Genomic DNA, 24,263 nt, shown 5'->3' on the forward strand with positions numbered 1-24,263 from the left:
TGAAAGTGCTACTTTGTTGGCCGAGTCCAATAAAGTAGTATTTCAGCCGTGGCGTACACAACATTTTTTAGACGACGCATAAGATCCAAAACTTTTTCAATAATATTGATGAAAGAAAATAAATAATAGAGAATTATAAACGTTTTATTTATTGAACAATATAACGTACTTAATGATATTTGCAATGTCAATATTAATTTATTAATTATTTGCAAAAAGTATTGTTGATTGTGACTCCAGGATAATTATTAATATTTTTTTATTGGATCCAGACGGAATATGTATATCTCTACTAGATGTGATGGAATCTCTGTAGATGTGTTTGTGATTTCTATACAATTTGTAAATGTGTTTTCGATAGAATTTGTTGATTGATTCGTATTTGTGGTGGAAGAAAGTTATGCAAAATCATCGAAGTGAAACTGTCAACTGTCAACATTTAGGGAAGTCAAAGTTGTCTACTCCAAAACGTCCCGAAATTGTTTTGCAATACGGAACTGTCACTTTCACTACATGGAACACTCAAAACGCAACTTTCGGTATGTAAATGAATACGGAACGAACAACTTTCAGATGGCGTCGTCTAAACAAGATTTTTGCATCTTACGTAGATATTTGTGCCAGAGCCGTACTTAAGAAGCCAAAGATCCACATGAGGTTATGTTTTGTTAAGAAACAAGTTTTACTATGGTTTAAGGTATCAACGAGAGTAGATAGAAGAGAAAGCAAGTAACAGAAAGTATTTAACTGTAAGAACCGATGAAAATGTCGACCTATTCCGAGTTCTTATTCACTTAGTCGATTAGAATGGATGTACAGTATATTTTGATTAATGAACTGGAGATAGGAGAGATATTTGCGAGTTCATTAACGAATTATTTGTCATTAAAAACATCCCTGAACCTCGTTATTCACCTGACGTGAGTCCTCCTGTTTTTCTTTCTTCCTAAATTATCTGAAACAATGACTATTGGTTTTTGGATGATTAGAAAACGTTCAAAAGGCTGTAACCGACCAGGTTAAGGCTATCAAAGTAAACGAGCTCATGAAGCTATGAAGACTGGAAGAAACGTTTCCAACTTTACGTGGTTATTTAATATGAAGTAAGACAATTGAATTTCTTTAAAAAATTAGTTTCATCACTTAATTTTCAACACCAAATTGTATTATAGACTGAAATATGAATTTTTTTCAAACTCCGATCGCTCCATGTAGACGCTACGCGGGCATTCGCTGTAGGCGACTGCGAAGCTCTCGCACTACACACTCCGCTATTGTTGACATTCAGGCGTCAGTCGGCGTTGTGGTACAGCCACGTAAACACGTCCGCCTTTATTGATGGTCCCACCAAGTGTGTTTTACGAAGTGTGCTCGTTTTTTACAGGCTGAAGACCATAGTGCTGCAGAAATCCATCGGATAATCAGTCGTGTGTATGGAGAAAACTTCATGAGTGATTGTGTTATGCGTGAATAGTGTCGAAAGTTTAAAGATGGCCGTGATGATGTGCATGATGAAGGGAGCCAAGGACGCAAATCTGTCGTTTCAGATGACCTGGTTTAACGAGTTGACAGAATGGTTAAAAAAAACCGCAGAATCACCATTACTGCTTTGTCTACGGAATTTCCAAAAGTTTCAAGGTCTCTCTACTTGAATTCATTGGCGGTAGCTTTCTTTGAAAAGCTTGTCCACAGATATGACAAATGTCTCAATCTCTTCGGTAATTATGTCGAAAAGTAACAAGTGTGCCAATCTTTTGGTAATAAAATTATTATCTTCAATTTATTTTGGAGGTTGAAAAAAACGGTCCTTATTTTATCAATTTATTAAGTTGCGGGATCAAATTTTGGATTCTATCAAAAAATAACAAGTTTCTATCAAATTGTCAACATCTTTCAAGTGACTTTAAACTATAAACAATCAAATAATAGTTCGTTCTTTCAACATTATTATTTTAATAAACCCTACATAAAAACAGCGAGCCTTAGCTACGCGTTACAATACTAAAACACAGTAGGGACAAGAAGGAAATCTACATGTATGATAACGCTATCAACGCGGGCCTCTCATGTATTAAACGTTCATATCCGTGAAGAAGGAGTTGCCAGTAACTAATAAAGTCACAAATGAATTCTTACCAACATAATATCCTATGGTCTTCAATTCTTCGACTAATTGTTGTTTTTGCATGCCCGACATTCTAGCGAAAATTACTCCTTTTGTTACTATTTTTGGTATTAATTCTGGAAAGTACGTCACAACGTTTCCCCAAGATTTACCGGTAACGGCGAAACAATAATTTCTCGGTTGGTATTTTTCTATATCAGACCTAGTCTTGAACTGTTTCTGAAAGAAAAACAAGACAAAAAATCATTTTACTATATACAAAAAGTCTTTTTATGAAAATTATGTTTTTCATCGTTGCGGTTTTAACACTAAGAGTTGCCTTAAGCGCTTCATGGGTACATGTTTGATCTTCATCGATGACATGTTTGTTTCCCTCAATGTTGCCAGCAGTAATTGAAAGGGATGAGTCTATCAGAGCATGCCTCATCACCAATCGATAACCGTCCTCTTTCAAACTCTCTTTACCAGCAACGTACAAGACAATCATCAAGACTTATGCCGAAAGGTAGATGTTCCGTCGCCATTGCCATCGTGGCTGGGACCTAAAGTCGCGTGCGGGAAGAATGAGTCTCCTCGGTTTTTTTTGCGCAATGTCTTTAACACTTGAACAGTTTAATTCATGCTCTGGAGAAACAAACTTTGTATGAATTGGTGTCCTTGGTATCTTTAACGAGTGTAGGAAGAGCCCCAAAATCTCTGGATACGCTTCTTGATATAACATCGATTTAATTTTTAATAATTGGATAAACTAGAAATTATTTGACGTCGAAACGAAACGACCCAAAAAAATAGTAGTGTATTATTAGAAAAAAATAAAAATGAATACTAACTGTTATATCGGCTTCACTAATAATTTTATAGCTGATGGTGGCCAGTTGTTGATCGGTCGGTTCTTCAGTTATTATCTCGATGATATGTTGATTAGGTTCCACCATTCCGCATTCTTTAGCCACGTGAACACCGGTTTGAAGGTTATCGCCTGTTATCATAACAACTTTCAAATTAGCTTTAATCAGCGTATCTATTATACCGGATGTTTCCGGTTTTAATTTATTCTCTAAAATTATCAATCCGCTAAATTCCAGATCGCATTCGACTTCTTCTCTAGCAATTTTATTGACGGTATCGGCACTGCTAATCGTTAAATTTTTCGTAGCGACTGCAATTACACGGTAACCTTGTACGGTATATTTTTGTACTTCGTCCATAAGATTTTTCGGTAAAGTCGACGGCTTGCTCAATGTCATGATCATTTCCGGCGAACCTTTGCAGAAAACTGAATATTGATCATGGTGTGTGGAAAGAGCGATTACGCTCATACGCTGTAGTTGTGATATGAATTGGAATTGTTTAATTATTTCTAGTTGTACGGCGATCTGTAACAGCAAAAAAACAATTGATATTTGTAGTAAAAATATAGAATTAATATTGATAAAATAAACGGATAGAAATGTAAATAAAACACATTTCTGTTTAGTATACCCTAACAATTCGTTTTACTTTATGTTCTTATATCATTTCTGTAGTAAATAGTGTCTTTTTGGCCTCGATTTTGCCCCACTTTGAGCGATCAGATTAAATTAAACTTTGCATACTTGTTAAAGACTGACGGTAATGCAATAATTCTACCAAAATAACTGATTATCCTGATTAGATTAGACGAACTACGAGGGCCGTTTTTTTTCAACCTCCGATAGGCTATAAATAAAAGACAAGTTCATATAAAACAATAATTTTATTATATCTGTGGTCAAGCTTATCAATATCCTCTTCAAAGATAGTTGCCGCCAATGAGCTTAAGCAGAGTACAAAACAGACCTTGAAACTTCTGGAAATTCCGTAGACAAAGCAGTAATGGTGAATCTGCATTTTTCTAACCATTCTGTCAACTCGTTGAACCGGGTCACCTGAAACGACAGATTCACGCACGCATTATCACTCACGAAGTTTTCCCCATACACACAACTCATTCTCCAATGGATTTCTGCAGCATTACGCCTTCAGCCTGTAGAAAACGAATCACACTTGGCGGGAGCATCAATAATGGCGGACACGCTTACGTGGCTTTAGCACAACGCCGACTGACGCCTGAATGTCAACAATGGCGGAGTGTGCAGTGCGAGAGCTTCGCAGTCGCATGCCCGCTTTCATCTGCCCCCCTAGCATCTGCATGGAGCGATTGGAGTTTGAAAAAAAAAGCGGCTCTCTTATGTTAGGGCGCAGTCCTATACTTACAAAATCGAGATGTAACCATGAACACATTTGTAAATATTAAAGAAGGATTTAACATGGGAAATTTGAAAAGCAAAAAAGTGAATACAGTTTGAAAACACTGACAATCATCGTTTTAGGGTTATACTAAAATATAAAATCTCTAATGACTTTTAGTGGACAAAAAAATACTACATTTTGAATGCACTATGGCCCCCAAACAACAATATATCAATGGAAAAAAATTGACACATCTGTTTTTTTGTGACATTAAGACATATATTTTATAAAAAGAATATACAAAATTTGTAATATGTTCGAAATACAATGATGTAGAATGAAAAAAAATATTTAATATTTACCCCTTTTTCCGAATAAGCTATATTCGGTCTGACGACGATGTGATTATGTTTCCTATCATCCATGGATTCTCCTATCACCCATCCAGTAGCTTCAAACATCTAAAACAAGTTATAATAAAATTTTTTCAATAGAGAAGACTTATAATATTAACAAAATGCTCATCATTATTTTTAAATGACTTTCTGTAGAAACTAAACTTATTTTACAATAAAAATTACACTTATACAAATTATTTTTCAATATAATTCCCTTTGTTTTTATATATTTATTATATACAGGGTCTGTTCTAAAAGTAGGACTGGTTTTTGCCTGCGCGAATGTGCGGACGAGAAGCGGTCTTCGTGCACCCGATAGAAGGGGTGGGATATTGGGAAAAATCGTAATTTAACTTCTGAAGAAAGCAGATCGCTTGTACTCGAGCGTTTGCTGGAACAGAATAATTGCTGATAAATTGAACATTCCTCAAACCCAAGTTTTTGGGATCGTGCACGCGAAGTGTTGTCAAAGGAGCAAAGAAGCAAAAAGTCAGCCGGAAAGTGTTCTGCCAAGATATTTAGGGCCCCACTATACTTATTTACATTCCTAAGAATAAAATCTACGCTCAGAGGAAGCATCACGGCTCGGTAGAGGCTGTTTAACGCAGAAATTGAACATCATTACGGTCCAGACGGTCCTGGAGACGTACGAAAACTCGTTGGGAGCAGTGTATTGATGCGGAAGAGTGCTATTTTGAAAAATCGAGTTCTTTTTACTATTTTTACTTTCCGTCACCGTATTAAATGTCTAACTAGAATGTTTCCACTTGAAGGTTGGCCTCACCTCGCCGCTGAGACTATCTCGTCTTTTGGCGTTCATAATGGGGCTCACTTGATCCAAAAGGATCAAAGTAATAGATCGCGTTGATGATCTTCATCATAAGGACATTAGGACAACAAAAACTATGGCCAACGCTTTCCACGCACATAATCGAGTTTTGACTTTCAAGAGGTTTTCTTCGTCGTTCTTGCACGATTCGATTCTGAGGTGTTATGACGCATGAATATCTCTTTATAGGTGACAATTTTATGCTAAAAAATTTCTTCAAAACGATCTAGAAACTACGAAGAAACGCGTTTTCTAGCGTCTAGAACATCAACAATCTTTGCAGAAGTATTTCTGAAGCCCAACTGCTTCCTCATTGGACAACAAGTTCTTCGGAAATTTCAAGCACTGAGAAGCATTGCGACTATGTGCAGTTTCTTCTTTGATCATAGTGTTGCTAGGAAGTCTGGTATCCATAACACGTAGATCATCTGGAACTCTTTGTGTTAGCGTAGGTGCTAGCTATAAAACAGTTAGAGATATATAAATCAACCCTAGTTGTCGATTATAGAGATGACAACTTCACCAATGGAATAAAATCAGATTTCAAATGAAATTAACAAACATTATGATAATTCTAATATAACAAAAAACCTTGTACTAGCTGCAGCCCCATCATTATTGATCAAACTATCTAATAATTACAAATTAGAAACGTCCATTATCGTTTAAATGTCAATTATTCAAAATTATATTGAAAAAAGAGACGTATATAGAATATAGTCCGTAATACGAGTTATAAGTACTCATGAAATAGTAATTTTTTCGTTATACGCTACCTTAATATCTAGAGGATCTCCACCTAACTGTTCTTTTATTACAGACAGAGAATGGCAGGTAGCCATTCCTTTAAAAAGAGCCGATGCCTTATTTAATTGTTTAACATCTCTCAACGCAGGTTTCACTTCATTGTTTTCTACTGGAACCACGCCCCACATATCTAATTCATCTTCAGTTAATGTCCCAGTCTAAAAAAACGATCTTACTCGTATTTAAATATATTTAACCATCATTACAGCGTACCTTATCGAAACAAACACAATCTATAGATCCTGATACGTTTATAACCCTCGAGTTAATACAGAAAATCTGTTTGTGTTTTAATCGATTGAGGGCGTACAATTTTCCTACAGTCATGGCGGCTGGAAGTGCAGGCGGTACTGCTATGGTAAATATATCCAAAGCTTTAATCAGTATATCAGTTGTTTCTATTTGTCTGGTACTCTAAAACAAAATTTAATATCATTTATTTAACATTCCCTTTTGGCGTTAGATACATAAATTTAATCTAAGAATATCTACGGAAGGTATAGACAATAACAGTATCAAAAATAATGGAACCAGCGAAATAATTGAAATTATAAGCAACGAAAAGAAAGTGCTAAAGAAGAAGAAGCTCTTGCTTTCTTAACCGACACTTCTGCCAAAGGTTTTGATGTATCGTCTTCATCTTCATCGTTGATTTTTTCATTTGTATCTATCGCAGATTACGTTTCGCCATCGGTGAAGTGAACCAGAGACTGCAACATTTTCATCCACTGGAACAAAGTCAGAAAAACTCTATTGTTGGTTCTTCGTCATCCGTAATTATTGGAAGAGTTTCTTCAACCATTTTTGATGCAGTAAAACATCGTTTGCGGTGTTTCAGCTCTCCATGCCTTGTCAATCAGAACCGTGACATTCGCAGTTAGCTGCTTGTCGGGAGATTCCAAAACGAGCTTAATAATTTCTTTACGGTAGAACGTCTTAGAATTATGGATTATCCCTTGGTCGAATGGTTGCAATTTGGAAGTATTAGAGTTCTACGTTGGACAATGTAGAAGGACTGTTGTGGATAGTGCAATTATCTAAAAACAGTCAAAATTTCCACTTTTGCTGTTTCATGTCTCCATTAACTGTTAAGAAGTACTGTCGTCATGAAGCTTTTGTGTTAGCACGATCATTAGTAGGAAATGATTTTACTCATTTGAAACATCGCGATTATATTGCTTTTACTATTACTAAGGGTTTTAGCTTTCTGATCCGTCCATATTCACTGCAAGTAAAACTGTCAACCTCTGTTTCATCGGTATTAGAAATGTCTCGGGAATCATAGTTTTCAATCAAAATATTCCATTTAGCGCGCCAATCTGAGCAAACTTCATCATTAACACTTCCACTTTCCCCAAAAACATTTTTGTAAGCTACTCATCACTCGCCGCAAAGGTTTCGATGCGTGAGCTCTTTTACTTTTTCTTTTACCAGGTTTCCGCTTCTAGACACTTTTTGTTTTTTACCCCGTCTAAGCCAAATGACCAGCTTTTCTTCCACACGAGGAAATTCACCTCTTTTCCATACTCCAACAGCTGGAGTAGCATAAATTTTCTCCTTGTGCTTTATTATGATTGAGAGAATACTCTGAGTTTATAAGTGACTTATTCTTTACGAATTGTCGATAAGTTCGGATCAACGCGTCGTTTTGTTGCGTAGAGTTGGTGTTTTCGTTCGATTTACCAAGTGTATTAAAATTGATTGAGTTAGTTCGAAAATTAAAATCAAAGAAAATGTAGAGACCAATCCATTCGTCAGTATAATAGCACTAACGCCTTTAATTAGAGCCTTTCCTATAGGAAAATGTTCCTATGAGAGTTTCAGAACAGGAAGAGGAATCCGGAAGAAAAGCACTCTGGAAGTAACTCTCCTGTCAAGTTCTGAAGTGTTATACTGCTATTATTTGAACCTCCTCACCAACTTTATTATACATTTACTTTTGTTAGTCAATAAACCAAAGAGAAATATAAAGAAATAGACGAAGCGAGCAAGAGAAAATGGTCGTCGGTAACATCAGAAGGTGGCGCAGTCAATAACAACGAACGTACATGCAGAAAAAAAGAAACAGATAGTGAAAGATCAACAGAACAAGTTATAGCATATGTAAATTATGTTGGGATAGTAGCAAATATCAAATGATGATGATAAAACATAGAGAAGTAGAAAAAATTGGAATACAGATGAAGATAGGTAAAGATAAGGACCCAGTTAGTTCTAACAAATGTTTTACCACTATCATTTTGTGTCATAAAGTTGACATATTAATACGGTTATTCCAGCAGAAATTTTGTTTCTTTTTGTTATTTATAAAACCGTATATTCCTAAAAATGCTTTACCTTAGATACCACTGTATATATGACTCCCAAAGTAGCAATTGCGAATAAAATTCCTATAAATTTATAGCTGTCAGTATCAAATTTGAAATCCGCAGGTGGTGGATATAAAATACTTCTAACAAGCTCTCCTTTCGTTGTTAAATAACCGGTTCTAATGACTACGGCGAAGACTTTTTCATTATCTAAAAAATAAATAAAATTAAAATCATAAAGAAACAATTGTACCAACGTTTTTTCACTAAAACTGACCGAACAGCCTTAACAGCCTAGTCCCTTCTAATCTTTAGAAGAAGAAGAATCCTTTAGCTCTATGAAGACCTCAAATATTTCTTTGCAATAGATCTGAGTAGCATTGATGAACGCATTTAACAAAGTTTTGAATGTGAACAATTATCCGCTCTTGAACTATATTTGTTTTTTTCCATTCACAAGCTATTCAAAAGTTTTCTCATTTAACAAAAAATATTTTCTATTTTTAATAGATGTATGAAGGAAGACAATAATGAAATTAAACGTTAAACGCAAAGAATAGTGGTCGAAACGTAATAAGGTCTTTAAAGCCCTTATTCACAGATGATCCTGTATGCAATGTGGAACAATTGACTAAATTATATGAGGAAATTCAAAAGAAACACCCGAGGTTGATGACTCGCAAATAATTGGTATTGTAGACTGCAATTCTTGCTATTTATCTTTTATTAAAAAAAGAAACAAAATATGCATCATATTTTCTATAAAAATTTAATAAAACCTTATACTTACGGTTACTTCTGGTTTGTATAATTTTTGTTCCATTAAAGAGGATATGATTTACGTTGTCTTTCAGCTGAAACGCCATAGAATCATTCGCTAATGGCGTTTTCGTTATAGGTACAGATTCACCTGAAACAGATTCCTTTTTATCTCATCTTACACAATCAACGTCTCAGCTTTCACTGTATATACCAAAAAAAGAATTTTGTTTCCTAAGAAAAAACCAGCTTACAAAAGCCGAAGAGTACAAGTATCAAAGATCTACTTGTATTATACAACAAAATGTTTCCAATTTCGAAGATCTTACAAATATCACTATCGAAATATTGATTATCCAATCGTGAAAATTCTATACTGCCATGACGTGGTGGTTGTAAGAAGGTGCAGGAATAGGAAGTTGTTTAATTGGTCAACCAAAGTGTACCAACGAGCGTCAGCATGGGCGGATTTAGGTCAAAATTTTTGGGGTGCCAGCTATCATAAAGTATGAGTCACTGTATGCTCAAATTCCAACATCCTATTTAAATGGTCCGTTTTAAGCCTATCCCAAGTAGACCCTAGCTGTTTCAATTATTATAACAAAAATAAAACCTCCAACATTTTATTATATAGCTCATTTCAGATGAGAAAACTGTCTATCTACTTCAGAATTATAAAACTTATAAAAGCCTTATGAGAATCTTTAAATAGCACTTATTTGTTTTTAAAGAAAATAGTTTGCTAACCTGTATTTAACCTTCAAGTCAATTTGATTTGTTTAATTAACAAATTAAATTAAAAGTAACATTATTTTAATGACACAGTACTGTGAAAACTTCAAGTTTAACAAGAAAAATAAAGTACAACAAAAGATTTTTTTGTTTGTCAGTTAGATAGTGATTACTGTATAACGAAAGTCTTTTTATTCTTCATAGTTATTAATGTCTCTTTACCAATCAGACTTTCCTTCGTCGACTTTTGAAAATCTGCAAGTTTATCATAGTCCATGTCCTTTACTATGTCACTTTCTGAGCACAGCACCATTAGGTCCACCAGACGTTCTTCGTTCATTGTCGAACGCGGTCAGTTGTTTATTCTCCGCATTGCTGAAAATGTCCTTTCGTATGTAGCACTGTTGGAAGGCAAGCTAAAAGCAACGCACATCATGTTCTGTAAGTTAGGGTACGTTGAAGCACTGCGTCAAGCAACGAGATCTGCGATTTGCTACATCGTGTTAAATTGCTTGGAAAACAATGTAAACCGCATTCGAGATTTTTTTTCATGATCTGAACTTCCTTTGACGCTGACCAGTCGAAGACCAAACAATGACATCTAAATACTATTTACGTAAATAGGTCGCGCTCAGCTCTATGTCAGCAACAAACTCATGTCCACATTTGGCAAGTTTCCAAAAACTTATCCCAAATATTTTGAGGGGCCATCTCAATTACTAAGTTTTAAATTTAACAAGTTAGGGATATGATGAAGTGAAGACTATAAAAATGGTCTTCCAGTTAGTATACAAAGTTGAAGTTGCTTGGAACGATGTGCCACAAACAGACAGCGATCAGTATCTTTGGTATCAAGATGTTTTCTACAACGAGTACGAACTCAGTTCAGGAACAGTACCTTTTTATGGAAGGTGTGTTCACAGTAGATGTTAATGAAACTTCTTGTGAATACATTAATATTATTCTGGATAAAAGGCTATCTTCATTAATGTGCTCTACATGCCATCTAGGCCTAGGGAAAGAATGGCAATATTACATAGTTCTATATACTATATATCAAAGTCCTCTATTTTGCATTTTCCACACAATATTTCTCCATTCCTTCCTGTTCACATTATTATTTTTTAGGTCTTCCATTACACAGTCATACCATCTCTTCCTTGGTCGCCCTTTCTCTTTTTCCCTATTGGTATTTTTTGCAGGACTAATTTTGACATCCGTTCTCCAAAATGTCCCAACCATCTCACTTTCTGTCCCTTAATAAACTATCTTATTGTAGCTTCTCCATAAAATTCCTTCAATTCTTTATTAGTTCTTCTCCTCCAGCCATCTTCTGTGTGTACTCCTCCTCTTAGTATCCTCCTCTCCCATCTTTCCATCATGGCTTCATCTGCCTTTTTTAATATTCATGTCTCACATGCATATGTTGCGGTGAATCTTACTGCCGTTTTATATGTTGTTATTTTTGTTTTTCTTGACACGTATTTTGGCTTCATCAGTGATCTAATACTTCCTTGAGTTATTCTGGCTTTCAGTTCTAATTCTTCTACTCCCTTGTCTTCTATTACAATTCCTAGATACACAAAGTTAGAAACTCTTTCGAAATTGTACTCTGTACTGTCTTCTCTTCATTTATTTCTAGTCCAAAATTTTTGGCTTCCTATTTCAATTTTATAGAGGCTATCATATTCCCAAAAACCAAAAAAGTCGATATATTCTTTCTTCTGGCTGTAATACTTCATCTTTTATCTGTTGTAAATAAACAAATACCTCAATTTTCTAAAAGCTGGTGCTGACCAATAAGCTAAATGGTTTTTGACAATCTAGGAGCCACTAGAAACAAAAGTTCTTATTTCAGGTAATTCCATTGGAATTGGATTTTGAAGAGATATATCAGAAGGCCAGGGCAACCACTCAGGGCCATGGAACCAAATGTCTGAAGCTACTAGATTACTTGAAGACACCCCTCGGGGCAAAATGTCAGCAGGATTCGAGTCTGTTGGAACATATCTCCAAGTAATCATATTGGAGTTCGAAAGATTCTGAATTTCAGTAACGTGGTTAGCTACAAATGTTTGGAGGGTATGTGGAGATGAACGTATACAAGCAATGACCACAGTTGAATCGCTCCAAATAAAAGTTTCAGAAAAATGTATGGTTAAAGAAGATTTCACTTTTTCGACAAGCTTTGCCAGAAGGACAGCAGCACAAATCTTCAAACGAGGGATACTAAGTGATTTTAAATGAGGAACACGTGTCTTAGAAGTGAAAAGATTGACTTGTACCTCTCCATCAAGGTTCAAACTTTTTACATAAACTCAAGCTCCATATGCAGATTGTGAGGCGTCTGAAAATCAATGGAGTTCAACTAAGATGGGATTTGTACAAACGACATTTCTGCGAATTTCTACTTGCCGAAGATTGCTTGGCTAGTTAATTAATCTGTAGAAACATTAAATTATCGTCATGGTTTGTTCCGTGTTTAAAAAAGTCTCTTGATGAACGCAGAAAATACAATAGCAGCGACAATTTCCTCCATTTCCCTACAATGATCTTGATGTAAATATTTAATATTATTGACAGCATAAGTTGATGTATGCAATAAAAATGTTGTCAATATCTTCAACGTGTTGGCAACATTTTATATTTCGGTCTATATTAACCTTCAAATTTTCTACTCTATTTTGTTAATATAACTGACGGAAAAAGAAGATTACCTGTTAGCATACTCTCATTAACAACACAATTTCCTGTTATTAATACTGCATCGCATTGCATATCACATCCTCCTGGTGGGATAGCTATCAAGTCTCCTGGTACCAATTCCGTTGTGGGTATTTCGGCGAAAATGCCATTTCCTCTACAAACTAGGGTTTTATCAACCAAGTTGACTGTTCCTTTGAGATTTCTTTGATTCTAAAATAAAATATTAATTTGTAAAGAATTAGTTTTTATAGCAAAATCTACTGATCGTGGCTCATATCGAGTCGAAATAGGTATAATTAGTAGATGTGACTTATACATATAATAAATAATGAGCATTAAATTTTGTAGTTCAGGCGCGAAGAAGTCGTTTAAAACTTTAAATTATAGTTCTTTCAATATCAATTGCAGAAGACAGTTATACGAAGAAAAATCAATATTTCATAAATACGCACGGCACTCATACCAAATTAAGAAATGAAAAATAATGTTTACTCCCCGTATAAAAATATAAAAGTGCTCAGTTCGCGTCTGGTACACTGTTTAAACCAAACGTCGTTACATGTAGGTACATTTTCTCGTCTATATACGTTTTATAATTTAATATTCAGTTGTAGCAAGTTTACGAGGTATAATAGTAAGATATACATATTTTGAAAGTATTTATAAAAATAATAAATTTATAAAATGATTTGATATTGAAAGAACTAACTGTCACCGTGCGTTCTCTACTATAATTTGTCGTAGATATGAATTGACACGAAAATAAGTGATGATGTAACTGATGGTACCGTAGGTAATTAGTTTGAACGTTTTCGTAGTGGAAATGTGGTTGTGTAATAAGCAAAAGTAGAATATGTACTTGAATATAATCGATTCATAGTAAACATTTATGAAATATTGTTACTTACCTTTCTCGTTTGAATAATAGAGGTGGAAATACCGAATGCTGACATTACAAATATAGCACCAGTATAGTAATAATAACTTTCACAAAGCCATACTATTAAACTGAACAATTGGAACATGTAGAATGGTGTTAGTGCTTCTAGTGCTAGTAGTGTTAATATTGATTGAACTGGAACTGATATTTCGTTATCACCATATAATAATCTCCTAAAAATTATCCAAAATTCAATGAATCATACGTAAAGGAGAGATCAAACGTGAAATATATGAACCACGTTTAGTACAGAATTTAGGACTTCAAAAATAGGTTGAAATATCAAAATTGCTTTGTAAACAAAATGTTTTTTATTTTTCGCATTAGCCAAACAAATTTTTGCATTAAAATGTCTTATAAGTCAGAAATAATAAGAAAAAACATTTGTCATGTGACTTTGTCAGCTGTTTCTTTACAATGCGACTACTTTGTTTTGCTATATAGACTATGAAAAAAAGTTGAACAACGAGCTTGAAATTTTGCAGTTTCCAGTAGAATTACATTTTCGAAATCATTGAAACTTTGTCTCAAGCGAGTCGCCTATCCACGACGATAAGATTAAAAAAGTTGAGGAAATAGTTTACGAAAATCGTCATTTTGACATCGGAAACGAATTGATTGATTCAAAAGACTTTGCAAAAGCAACAGTGAGTACAGGTCGCTTAGACGCCGAGACTTGCGGTTATGTATAATTAAATATATAATTTGTCAAAACTGCACAGTAATTTATAAAATGGCGCTTTACAAATGAAACGAAAAAAAAAATATGTTCTAGTTGGTCGAATATCAAGGTGATGCTAATCGTTTTCTTTGATTACCGTGATGTAGTTCCCAATGAATTCATTTCAGATGGTCAAACGGTCAATGAGGTGGTGTCTGGTCTGGTGTTTGAGGTGTCTACGTGAAGTAATTCGTCCGAGTCAATATTAAAAAGTTTAAGAAGAATAAAGAAATTAGTAATATAATATCTGATTGAGAGAAGTTAATATTTCGAAATTCAACTTACTTCACTTCTTGTTTCTCTTTACTTTGACCTTTTAAAGAGTGTAATTGTGCCCTAGTTACGCCAGTATCGAACCCGGCTAATTTTACAAAATTTTCTGTTTCGTCGTCCCAAATATATAATAATTTCTTAAGTCTAATAATGCGAGCTCGGGTTAATCCTGAAAAAAAATTGTAAAAAGATCCGAACCAAAAAATATCTAAAAACTTACTTTTTTGTCTACCATCGCATAAATTGCATTCCAAAATATTTTCTTGTTTTTGATTCGCGGTCGATCTAAAATTTCAATACATTTTATGAATATTAAATTCCATTGCAGTAACTGTTAGTAAGTTAAGAGAATATAGAAAGACAAGACATCTCCGCGGTCATGTTGATTGTCGAAATCTCTTCATCTAACGAGAATCCTCACTAGAGGAAATAAGAACGTACGTAATATACTGATACGTTAATGTTTGAGCAGGAATTGTTGTAAATCATATCATGGCTCCCTTTTTCATTGAACGAGATAAATATTTAGAACTGCTTCAACTTAATGTGGTGCCAACTTTAGCAAACTTAGATGATATAATATAGATCCAGGAAGATGGAACACCGTCTTATTACCAAATAAATAATCGGTGAATCGGGATACGCGAATCGATAAATAGGCCAGCACGATCTTCTGATTTTGTGCCTTTAGATTTCTTTTTGTGGGATGTCAAAAATATTGTATCCAAAACTAAACCTGTTAAGTTAGATGAATTAAAAAGTTGAATCATATTAAGTAACGTTAGAAGACATTTCTGTACCAGATTAGCCTGCTGCCAAGATGTTCGCGGCGAGCACTTTGAACGTATATACTATTGAGCATGATTACAAAAATTTACGTGTGTTTGTGTGCTTTGTAACTTACCCTTCTTCATTGGCTTCTACGATCTTTACGTCCTTAATGAAAAATGTTTTGAACTTCTTATAAACATCCTAAAAATAAAATAACCTCGTTCTATATATACTTTATTTGCTCTTATTACTTGAGCCGCGCAAATGAAGAATGTTTTGATAACGGGAAATAAGATAAAATTACTAATCAAATTTGATAAAAAACTTACGGTTATGAGAACTCTTTCCGCGTATCTAAGACTGGATCTAGTATGTGTTGCTTTAATGTACAAGTTGGGATACCAGTGAAAAAATATCCTTAGAGTTCCTACTGTCAGAATATACAACACCAAAAAGAAGTTCGATTTCAAGTTACTGTGGACGAATCCTTCAATTCCCTGCAACAAGAAAATCCGTTGAAATCTCTCATTATATGTTCAAAGAACTGGGACCAATTACGAGAATGGTCCTAAAAGTACCTGACTTGATCTAGAGATGGCGGTACTTACTACTGTATTAAAAAGTGCATAATCTATACAGTATATATTTATAGTTTGAAAACTCCACATTGTTTAGTATTTTTTGCCATTAATATGTGAAAGTATTTAGTGAATTTGTAAATATGGTAAAATTGGTCATTGTTATGTGAAACAATACTTTAATTGGCAAGACTGGGTGAGACTGCTACTTCGTTATCAATAGTAAAATATTGGGTTGCACAACTGAAATGAGGCCGTATGATCTGCCAAGACCAGCACCGCAGTGTTAGACCAAATGACTCCAAATATGTTGAGGAAAATCCACGAAGCGGTACTGGATGATTGTCGAATGAAAGTACGCTTGCTAGTAGACATAGTATGCATTTCAAAAAATGCGGTGCATCGCATATAAAGCAGTGCACCAGAATGGTGCCGCGCTTACTCACAATGGAACAAAAACAGCATCGTGAAGATGTTTCCATCGAGTGTTTGATAATGCTTCACAGAAATAAAGTCTTTTCATAACCATGGATGAAATGTGGGTCCATCAGCTCACACCGTAAACAAAAGAACAATCAAAACAATGGAATAAAAGGAAAGAACCGGCTCCAATGAATGCAAAGACCGTTTTATCTGCAGGCAAGGAAATGGCGTCGATTTTCTAGGATGCGCGTGGGATAATAAATAATAAAAAGAAGAACTATCAACAGCGAATATTATTCCAACTTATTGCAACGTTTTCGCGTGGAAATCAAGCAAAAACAACTGCTTTTGACTAAGAAGAAAGTGTTGTTTCATCAAGACTATGCACCAGCTAACACATCCGTTATTGCAATGGCCAAAAATAATGAATTAAAGATTGAATTGCTACTTCATGCACCTTATTCACCAGATTTATCTCCCCCAGAAATTCACCAAACTCAGCGAGGCAAAAATTGAACAGAGATTATTTGTAGGTCCACAAATATGGCAATAAAAGCTTTGAAAAAAAACTGAATGATTAGGAATATTTTTTAAACGCCTAAAACAGATTTAATAAATGAATTTACAATGTCGTATGGGGTCTTTTTGATTTGGATTCTCGGTTGTTTGGGAGGAGGCGATTATACTTGCCAGAAAATGCCTGTTATTGACATAAAACCATTGTGTGGTATACGATAATGTACTTATACAAAGAAGAATAAAGAAAATAAGAGATAAGAGACAAAAATTTCCTTTAACTCGGGATAGTAGTATTGGAGGTAATCAAAAATGTTTTATTCTGCTTTTAAAAGGAGTCATATGAACACGTATTATGCTAAACGTCTGAGACCCTCACCGGTTGTTTTTATCATACAGTCTGTCGCAAGATTGAAGCAAGTTTGTCTTTTCATTATACAGTGTGTCAAATCTGTATATTTTACTCTACATCCGCGTTATTATAAAATAAAAACACATAATTTATACAATTAAGTAAATTTTTTAATATAATGAACTTTTATTATTACTAAAAATCATACCATTTGATCTTCATTGCCATAGTTTAAATATTTTGTTGATTCTTTATTCAAACTAGTTCCGTTCGACTGATATTTCGATTTATTTCTCACGTGGGCATCTGCAAAAGAAGAATACAATAGTGAAACAGTAATATTCAATAAAATAATAATCTAGTCAACAAGTGCTTTTTAGGTTAAATCTTTTTCTCTTTTGGTTGAGGTTAATTCGATTCAGAACCGAATGCAGAAAGTTTTTGAGAAAATTGAGGATATTTCAAATCTGAAAAATGATTTAAAAAGCACAGGAAATTTCCTATAAAAGCCTTGAGTTCCAGAGCTGTTGGACCAATATTTATAATTTTTACCGAGGGTTGCTAATACGTTTAAAAAGGGGTACTTGCGTTTGGGATAAATTACGTCAAGTGAGCACCCCAATTTCCAACCCAAGCAAATGTCATAAAATAATTATTTCAATCGAATCTACCCGCAAACACAAAGATAGAAAAGATAGTATTTTAACGGAATTATTTGTTTAAATATTTTTTTATATGCAACAAAGATTTATGACTTTTTTTAGACAATAATCAATTGTTCTCGAACTACTGAATGTTTTGACATGAAACTTCATGTACATACCTATGAAATATCGCCCTCTCAGATAAAAAATATTGCGTTGTGTTATTAACAATTTTTCAGTATTTTTAATAACTTTTTTATAAACAATTGATATTTTTATTAGCTTCTCTAATCGCCCAGGCTTTCGGTGATATGTAGAATAACTATTACGATAATATGAAAAAAAATTTCACTGCCCGCCATAAGTTTGCTCGAAAAATAAATAATTGCAAAACCGCCCGGTCGTCAGGCTGCGCGGCGAGTGTTCGTTACTTTATTTTTTGCGTGCGCTTTCGATTAAAACAACTTCTATTTTGAAGATTGAAGATTATTCAGCAATCAAACAACGCAGTATTCATTATATTATTTATTAATTCATAATATGCACACATATCGATCGTACATTGAATAAAGTAAAAAGATCAATCGCGCCAATGGGTTGGAAATTGGGGTGCTCACTTGACGTGATTTATCCCTTTGCGCAATCCATGTCTTTTTCGAACACCCCAACAAACAATATTATTTAGAATTGTTAAATATGAAAATCAAAGTTTTAAAAAATTCAAGCATTTACAGGATAGATCAATAAATGATAATCTACCGTGAAACTTTTATCCTTACCATATGTACAAGGATATTCATAACAAGTACCGAATTGTTTCAATAAATAATAAATTAGAACAAATCATAAAGGGCATAAAGTATTATCGGCACATTTCACTAAACTGAAATATAAAACATTCAAAAACTAAAGAATTAGTATTACATATTAGGTTTCGGAAAACACATAAAGGCATTAGCAAAACACCATACATTGGCGCTACATATATACATACGAGGTCTGGCTATTAAATATCGAGACTGGTTACGAAAAAGGGATTTATTATAAAAATTATTCTACAATCGAATGATCCCCTCACAACACACCTTTCCATACGTTTTTTCCATTGATCGAAGCAAGTTTTTTTGATGAGCGTCTTTAGGAGCACTGCCGTTTTTGCTTTACCGCTTCCATCGACTCAAATCGAGGCCCTTTCAAAGCAGATTTTTTTTTACCTCTCTAACCTTTCAAGGAAATCTGAGTAGACCCGTTGACGAAAAAGCTTTTGATCAGGAGTCAGATTTTTTGTCATCAACTTCGCACAGACGTTTGTCATGTGTAATTCTTCGTGTAAAATTTTTCTAACCGTTTCTTTATCGGAGTTTATAGCCTCGGATGCTCATTCGACAATCTGCACGCACAATTTGGTTGATTTTGGTGACTGTTTCCGGAGTTGAAACTGTCACAGGGCGACCTGGGCTCTGGTCATCTTCAATGCTCTTTCTGCCTTCAATAAAGCGCTCACACCACTCAAAAAGACGCGCACGAGATAGAGAATTGACTCCATAGAACTCTTGCAACTATTTATAGCACTCAGTCGGGAAATTTGAGACTGATTGTTGCTCCTGTTTTTCGTCACACATGGTTTTTTGCAGGAGGAAAAACACTTTCGTTTCAAACCGCTACTGCACAAATACTATAATAGTGACAGAAACGTGTTTTGGGACGTGCATAGACAAGATATCTAGATACCCAACGCACTACTCGTTTTTTTACCCCATTTAGGCCGCCCTCTAGGCGCGCAGTTTCGTTTTTCAATAGCCAGACCTCGTATTCCGGCTAAATTCAACAGTACCTACAAATTATGTGATGCTTCTTACATAGGACACACATTTCAGTATTTTGAAAATAGATTGAAAGGCCGATAAAAAGATACAAGTGCAATAACAAATCATAAAATATAAAAAAAAATATTCAATTATAAAAATTCTTGAGACGGAATATAATACAAGAAAATGATAGTTTTTAGAAATGGTTCACATAGAGGAACAAGAAAGCTGTTAATGATAAAAAAAGATTCAATCAATTTGAGTAAAATTTATAGTTAAATAATCTTAATGCAACTATAAATAATGGTTGCTACGTATTTTTGAATTGAAACAACTAAGGAAAAATATTTTTTATGGTTGAAAATGGTTTTTAATTTTAAATCAATGTTGTAGGTGATCTATTGATTAATATATTATGCAAGTTTTCAAAATCAACACAATTTAGCAATAAATACATGAGGATATATTTAGAAGTGATGATCCTTTATCATCATCGGTTATCGTAGCCGATTAACAAACGCGACCATATTGAAGATCGACATTCTAGCAGCAGCTGAACATTTTAATCACATTGGCAAATAGTTATTTATGCAATACTTTACTCACGTGTTTCATACAAAAATTTTTCTACGTCCTCCGTTACTTAGTACTACGTACTTTTTTTATGCTTTTTGACCGATTCAGAAATTAATTATTTTTATAGATGCAAATGAAAGAAAAAACGTGAATATTATTTTCATTTATGTGCTTTAAAAGCATGTTTATTTTTATATGTAATATTTTTAAACTGTATTTGATTTCTTGCATATTTTCAACATTTTTGTGCATATTTTGACTAAAATATTGGAATTTATGCGTATGTTTTGGGTTTTCCATTTACATATTTGGGTTTCCTGAGTTATCACTAATCTTATGTGGAATTATTCCAGCTCCACTTCCACTATTGATTTCAGTTTTTTGATTTAGCTTAGCTTAGCATTACAGTCCTAAGAAAATGTAAAGTTAATTCTTGTCGAAGCTCATACATAAATATCAATATTTGTCGCAACAATCAGTAAAAAAATTATGAACAAATGATTATTTTTTATAACTCTTTCGAATTCGAATTGGTTTTGGAATCGATCGATAAAGCCAATTAAAACTTATTCCAAAAAAGAACCACTTAAAAAAAATTTTTTTTTCAAAATCTACCGGTCCGAATCGGTCAGTTTCAAATTTCACTTACGTATCCACAGAATATTGATGGAAGAGACGCCGACATTTCAAGATGTGATTGTCCTCATTTTATCGAACCATCAGTCTGTATGAATAATAATTAATAGACTATAGTCCAGTCATTATATACATTTGGAAATGCAAAAAGCCAAATTTTGGGTATTTCGCTAGAAACGCTCAAGTTCAAATTGTCGACCAAAATAACCTTGTGGCGCCATAGAGGTCGTAATTCTGGTCGAAAATAAAAAAAGCGAATTTGTAGATCTGAGCACGCTCTATAAGTTTTATGCTGGACATTTTTCGATATCTTTCACGAGAAAAAAGGAAATAGCGAAAAACAATTTTTTCTCCCCAAATTTATGACTTTTTTTATCGATATCTCGATAACGATGATCGGTACGTGAAAAATGTATAGAACTTTAATTGTAGATCGTACAGAGAACAACTTTTTTGTTAGTTTAAGAACCTGTAACTGGATTTATCTTCTTCATTGAAAAATGATATCAATCTTCAGCTTACCAAAATAAGACAGAATATTGTAGCGCATCATATGATCGATGTATTTCGGACCCACGCTGCAGTTGAATGCTACGCCGATGTAAAACAATATCTCTGTTTTCTAAATTTTCACCCACGACTTCGTCAATTATTGTTGTCGTGTTTTATTGCTGGCGTCTTATCATCTTTGATGACAATTTTGTGATTATCAGAAGGCATGCAAGATCCAAAGCGGTCGGGAATAATGCAACCGTTTCTTTATGGTGATGAAAAAACATTTAGAGTTGTTCCACAATATTGGTCTTTTCACCGAATTATTGTGTGCACAACGCTGATGAAGCAATTTTATAATTGCGTTGAAAAATGATACGTTACGGCACTTTTTTTAACGCAAAAGCGTGAAAAAATACTTTTTTTCAAGCTTTTTGACCGATTCAAAAATTATATTCTTTATGAATGCGAATGAATGAAAGAAAACAAACGTAAAAAAAATGTATTATTTCTTTCAGTTCCCTCTATCGTGCCTCCATATAAATCGCATCTATTATACGTTCTAAATCAGAAACAGGAAGGTTTTGATAAAATAATTGCACGGCAGGATTAGCAGCACTTCGCGACCTATGTTAAGTCCAAGGACAATTTTCTAACTGCTCTATATATTCACTTGACGTCAAAGCACGTTTATTGTATCCCGCGACACAAAATTGAATTTGATGTAATGATTAGAAGAGATATTTTTATCAATTATTAAAATATGTATCTTTATATTTCGTTCTTTAAATTTGGGGCAATAGCAGAGTACTTTTTTTAGAATAAATTGTAAAAAAGAGCAATTTGTTTTTATTGTAGATATCAGTTAATCATATATGTAATACTCCTGTATGGATAGTTTCTATAAGTGGAATAAATAGTGTATCGTTCTCTCTCTCTCCTCCGAGCGCTTCAGTTAGTTTTGCGCATCTTTTGCGCGCATGAAGCATGCGCAGTATAGATAAAGTGTCTCGAACGAGAGAGAGAGAGAGAAAATGAATACTGTCGGCACCGTAACTTAGAGGCATTTTTTCCCATAAGAACTGTCCATATAGGAGTATTACATACATTACATGCATTTGATATATTAATTGTCGTTTCGCTACTTAATAATCAAATAACGAACTCGATTTAATTAAGGATTTTGATAAAAAAAGCAAAATAATTGTTTTTAGTTTACATTTTACTATGCAGATGGCGTTATTATTAATTAGTATTATTTTGACAAGAATGAGCTTTCTCCGGATATTATTTATAAAAAAATATTTGTAAAATGATTTATTTAAAGCAAAATCTACTAATGATAATTAAAAATATAATCCAAGAGGCTAGTGCATAAGTGCTATCTTAATAAACAACCCAGTAAAATTGACTACGTACTTTCCAATCCCCGCTATTGCAGTATTATTATTTATCTGGGGTAAGCGAACGTGTTGTACGCGCTCTTTCTATGCCTAAAGATAAACCACGTTCTATCCACGGGGCTGTAAAACTTAATCACTGATTTAATTGAAGAAGTTCGCTGCATTCAGTCCATCGTAATACGTAATAAGATGGATAGATGCCGAGTTTCGTGACTATCCGTTTGTTCAGAAAGATTTGAAATGAATAACAATCTACTATAATATGAAAGACAAAATAAAATCCGACACAATTATGCCAGTATACCTTCATTTGTTACGCGGATTGATAAAGTGTCATCTGTAGAAATTAGGTCGAATCAAAATAGGTAGTTACTTACATGTTGCCTAAATTACGCTAAAGGCAGCTGCGAAGCGAAGTGCCAAACAAAAGTTTGATAGTTAATTTTAGATCAACATAACTTTGTTTTTCGTACACCAATTTTGATCAAATATTACCTAAATGTTGCTCTAGGCTAAGCTGAAGAAATTAGTGAAAGTTTTATGAAAATCCGTCCTGTAGTTTAGCGTGTACAAACAAAAGTACACTTCCTTTATCACCTGCAATAATTTTTTTGAAAAACAAACCAATGGACAGAGTCACCGATTCTTCAGTTTTATTATAGTGTAGAAGATAGAAGAAGAAGATGGTTAAACAAAAACGTAGATGCCTCACGCGATCACGACTACTATGATTTGGATAATGCAACTCTGCAGTTCTAGAAATGTCAGTCAAAAATTCATTTTGACAAAGTTTAAAAATGAGTGACATTATTGGAAAAATAGATGATAGTGATGAAGAAGAATTTGTTGGGACCTCACCAGAAATTAGTGAAATAGCAAATACAGCGTCATTAAACTTATCACCTAGTAAATCAAGAAAACTATATTATAAACTCGTTCTAATCGTTTCAAAGAGTAGTGCTTCGATAAAAAAGTTGTAAATCTTACAGAAAATGTACTTCTTGCATATTTTTCAAAAAGATCGAATGATATTAAACCTTCATCACTTTGGTCTGAGTACTCAATGATGAGAGCTTGCCTTTCTACAAAAGAAGAAATTAATATTAAAAAAATTACAAAAAACTAATGGCATTTATGAAGAAGAAGCTCCGGATTCCCAGTATTTGATGAATAAAGTAAGTAAGTAATTATTGTTTAGCTTTTGTAAGACATTTTTAAAATAACTTGTTGTACATCGCTGCAATATTTGGCTTC

The 24,263-nt window shown here is 33.9% G+C and overlaps 1 protein-coding gene across 2 annotated transcripts in view; it reads right to left on the reverse strand.

Moving 5' to 3' along the window:
• The window catches only part of LOC130443025 (polyamine-transporting ATPase 13A3-like), a 48,798-nt gene that overhangs the window by 4,672 nt on the left and 19,863 nt on the right, over positions 1-24,263 (reverse strand). For both annotated transcript variants that reach the window (XM_056777468.1, XM_056777469.1), the window contains exons 2-15: positions 17,659-17,756; positions 15,911-16,078; positions 15,715-15,782; positions 15,031-15,095; positions 14,823-14,979; positions 13,785-13,989; positions 12,888-13,086; positions 9,470-9,589; positions 8,708-8,889; positions 6,584-6,784; positions 6,340-6,528; positions 4,699-4,797; positions 2,956-3,501; positions 2,137-2,344 (exon numbers count right to left, since the gene is read on the reverse strand). In XM_056777468.1, coding sequence (XP_056633446.1) covers positions 2,137-2,344; positions 2,956-3,501; positions 4,699-4,797; positions 6,340-6,528; positions 6,584-6,784; positions 8,708-8,889; positions 9,470-9,589; positions 12,888-13,086; positions 13,785-13,989; positions 14,823-14,979; positions 15,031-15,095; positions 15,715-15,782; positions 15,911-16,078; positions 17,659-17,756 — 2,505 coding nt within the window. The remainder of the gene's footprint in view (positions 1-2,136; positions 2,345-2,955; positions 3,502-4,698; positions 4,798-6,339; positions 6,529-6,583; positions 6,785-8,707; positions 8,890-9,469; positions 9,590-12,887; positions 13,087-13,784; positions 13,990-14,822; positions 14,980-15,030; positions 15,096-15,714; positions 15,783-15,910; positions 16,079-17,658; positions 17,757-24,263) is intronic.

Source organism: Diorhabda sublineata, chromosome 4, assembly GCF_026230105.1.
Source record: "Diorhabda sublineata isolate icDioSubl1.1 chromosome 4, icDioSubl1.1, whole genome shotgun sequence".
Lineage (NCBI taxonomy): Eukaryota > Metazoa > Arthropoda > Insecta > Coleoptera > Chrysomelidae > Diorhabda > Diorhabda sublineata.